The following is a 3887-nucleotide window of genomic DNA, read 5'->3' as shown; positions in this document are numbered from 1 at the left end:
AACATCGTCTTGAAGTTTTTCAAGTAAAAGAAGAGGAATAAAAATAGAAAACTGGCCATAAAATTATTAAAAAAAAAAAATATTTCAACGATGGGAGGAAGAAATGGAGGAGTTACATCGGATTTCCGTATCCCTGAGAATTGCGTAGCTGGTAAAATTGTCCTCTCCAATACCTGAAATGAAGACACATTTTATAGCGAAAAAATATTCCAAAAAGTCCATGAGTTCTTATCACAAACAGTTTTTTTTTATTTTTCATTATGTAACCTACGCTGCTGAGTGTTGATAACGTTTCGCTCCTCCTCTTTGATTGTTGTGTCTCTGGAATTTTTGTCGTATCTGGGGCACATTTTGGGCATGCAGAACCTGATGAATCGGGACACTTTGCAATACTAGTCCTTGCTGTTGAAATTGTTGCTGTGATGCATCCATAAGACCTGAGTGGAACATCTGATTGCCCATCGATCCTGAACCAGAAACAGAATTTGTTCCATCTGACATTATTTTCCATTGTGGAAATTGTTCAGCCTCCTGTGATACATAATAATAATGTAGGACTGGAGCTCGTGACACTTGTTGCCCACAAACGATCCCAGATCCAGGCTCTTGCTGAACAAAAGTTGGTAAGGCCTGCTGTGATGTCCCTGACAGTGTGAAACCGGAATGCAAGTTCTGTGCTGCCATTACAGGAGCCCTGGAGAATTGAGTCGTTGCCTGGGGGGACACGAACTTCGGGGAGTGCTGGAAATGTTGCCCGAATACCTGAGATTGTATGCCACCAGTTCTAACATCTCCATGACCATGGTTTACCACCGTAGATATTGGCGAGGCATGTAGGTACATCTGTGAGGGGACAGAACTTGTTTCTCCTGACAAGTTCATTCTCACAGGAGCTTGAGTTACATGAGAAATAAATGCTGGAGTTTGAGATGATGGTAACGGAGCTTGTGATGATTGTGTCAAACTAGACTGCTGAATCTGTATGGGTCGAGACAGAGCTAATTCCTCTGGAATATTCTGAGGTAGATATTCATGAGTCAATGGCCATGTTGAATTTTGTGATGAGCTTAGCGTAGGAGATTTTTCATACCAATAGCCCTGATTCACAAGCATAGGAGGTGAGGTTGTTTGCAATCCAGCCTGATATGGATATTGAGACTCTAAACCTGATGTTTCCAGAGGCACAGACGCTTGCAAATAGGATCTTGATGGATTTTGATCATGAGTTGTTGATAGTTGGCGAGGCATCGGAGTTTGTAGTGATTGCCCTTGAATACTCACAGACTGTCCTGCAGGCAACGGAGTCTGTGCTCGCGTCAGAAACGATGGAGATTGAACTTCTCGTCTCAGAGACAATGACGACTGTTCTGGCGGTATGGTAAGCTGAACTTGCTGTTGCTCAGGCAATGGAGAGTAAAGTTGTAGTTTTGGAAGAAGTGAAGACTGAACATGTTGAGCTTGAACTAAAGGGGGTTGTTCCTGTTGTCGTGCAGGCACTGATGTTTGTGTTGAAGGCAAGTGAGATAGTCCTGCGGGTCTTAGAGGCAATGAAGTCTGTGATTGTTGTCCTGTGAGCAAGAAAGTTCGCAATGCCTGTCCAGAAAGCGATGAAGTCTGAACCTGTTGTCCAGAACACGCTGAAGTTTGTGGATATTGTCCTGGATGCAAGATAGGTTGCCCTCCTTGGCCTGTAGACAAGAATGTTTGTACTGGACGGCCTGCAACTTCCGTTACCTGTCCTAAAAACGATGGACTCTGCATTGTTGGTCCTGCAAGCGATGTCATCAAATTTTGTTGATGCGGAGGCAGTGGGGGCTGAAATTGTTGTGTTAGAGACAATGGAGACTGAAGTAGTTGTTCTGGGCGCAATGGAGGCTGAAGTTGTTGTTCTGGAGGCAATGGAGGCTGAATTTGTTGTTCTGAAGGCAATGGAGGCTGAATTCGTTGTTCTGAAGGCAATGGAGGCTGATGTTGTAGTTCTGGAGGCAATGGAGACTGGACTGCAGGCAATGGAGGCTGAATTCGTTGTTCTGAAGGCAATGGAGGCTGATGTTGTAGTTCTGGAGCCAATGAAGGCTGGACTATAGGCAATGATGGTGCTGGAGGCAATGACGATGGCACCGCAGCAACTGACGACGATTGTGTTACCTGTGGGACTGAAGATTGCGGTTGCGTCACAGCAACTGTTGCCGAGTGTGTTGCCTGTGAGGTTGAAGCGCTTGTTGAAGCTGGAACCGTCGAATTCGCTTCAACCATTTCTGTTTCCTAATCAAAGAGCATTCGTATTTTTCACCGAAATTTATTTCAATTTAAATCAAATCATTGTCAAATTTTCGAACATGCAAGAATGTCACTTGAATCTCCTACATTTTTCATGCGTATTTTTCTAACGTTATGATTGTCGGAAACTCAGAGAAAAATTACGAATAATTTTTTCGCTTGAAATTGAAACTCCTACGATCTCCGGCTTGATATTTCGAGGTTATTATAATTCCACAAATGATGAAAAATCCAAGTGTTGAGGTTATTGTCAGATTTTTTTTATTGTTGAAATCATATTCCATTGGGGATTTTTGGGTTATGCCCAGAATTTTTTGACTAAAAATCCACAAATGATAAAAAATCCAAATGTTGAGGTTATTGTCAGATTGTTTTTATTGTCCAAATCATATTCCATTGGGGATTTTCGGGTTATGCCCAGAATTTTCTGACTAATTGAGGTTATATTAATTATAAAAAGAAAATCCAAATAGTAAGATTATTACCATTCTTTTATTATTCAAATCATGTTCCACTGGGGATTTTGGGGTTATGCCAACATTTTCCGACTAAGTTGTACTGAAAAGGATGAATTTTTTTCGAGCTCTTTTGCCCCTCAATATTTTTATAATTGAAAATTTTGAAAATAGAAAAACGGAAGAGATTCTGTGAATTCGGACGACACAGACAAGGAACGACAATTATTTCGTCTATCCACAAATACTTACAAATTCAGCAGCAATTTGGCTCAAAATTTCGGAACCCTCCATTCTTTTCACTTTTTTTCTCGTAATCCCTCGATATTTCTACGCAATGACACAAGTATTTCCCGAATATTTCTACGTGACACAAGTATTCATCATTAAACCAAAATACAGCTAGCAACTGGTGATCGAACGAACGACAACAACAAGATGGCGATATTTGGATTCGGACTGTTAGAACCGGCGACCTTGTTCCCGTCCCTCGCCACTGCTGCCAACATGGCAAGAAAAATCTCCGGTTGAGAAATTCTGGACGAGAAAAGAAGGAAAAAACTACAATCGAGAATTTTGCAAATCAACTTATTCGTTATCCAGTGCATAAAAAAAATCATTAAAATTTGGAATGAAAAGCCCATAGCAATATTTTATAATAAAAGTGTGATCAAAATTATGCTAAAGTGTGTTGTTATGGAAAAATAAATGGAAGAACTTTTTTGTGGAGTGGAGGGGGGAGTTTGCTCGCGTATATAGACGTTGTGCCCGTACTTGGCGTCCGGGCCACAACTGTGGCCCGTGATAAATATCCTTGGAGTTCCTTGGCCATCGCCTTTTGGCAACGCTTAAATCATCGACATGTATAGGGGAGGGTGTGCCTATACCGCCCACCTAAGGGGAAATTCCAGTTTTATATTTTATATTTCAACATGAGTATAAAAAACGTATTTGTGAGACTTCCTTAACTATTGAACTCGTTATTCTCGAAGTGTAGATGCCTAATTCTCTTTAGAATCCACAAAATTCATTGAAAATGAAAGACAGAGCCTATTGAGCGGTACTACCCGCCGTCCGGTAATACCGCTCGACACGATTCCAATGCCGCTCATAGGGTTTTGCGTGTATCGCTCGCGCCGCAACCTAACCTGT

The 3887-nt window shown here is 41.4% G+C and overlaps 1 protein-coding gene across 1 annotated transcript; it reads right to left on the bottom strand.

Annotated features, from left to right (window-relative positions):
- Nucleotides 1-267: 267 nt before the first annotated feature.
- LOC107047971 (flocculation protein FLO11-like) lies at nt 268-1761 on the bottom strand. The gene has a single exon (XM_015270908.1). It carries the CDS (start codon nt 1759-1761, stop codon nt 268-270), a length of 1494 nt encoding a protein of 497 aa, XP_015126394.1.
- Nucleotides 1762-3887: the final 2126 nt, after the last annotated feature.

This window comes from Diachasma alloeum, unplaced genomic scaffold, assembly GCF_001412515.2.
Source record: "Diachasma alloeum isolate Michigan unplaced genomic scaffold, Dall2.0 Dall_scaffold_00184, whole genome shotgun sequence".
Lineage (NCBI taxonomy): Eukaryota > Metazoa > Arthropoda > Insecta > Hymenoptera > Braconidae > Diachasma > Diachasma alloeum.
This window is presented reverse-complemented; position numbering and strand designations above follow the sequence as displayed.

What these genes read in the sequence shown, in the direction of transcription:
- LOC107047971 (XM_015270908.1), bottom strand. Translation starts at nt 1,761, where the DNA reads ATGCAGAGTCCATCGTTTTTAGGACAGGTAACGGAAGTTGCAGGCCGT.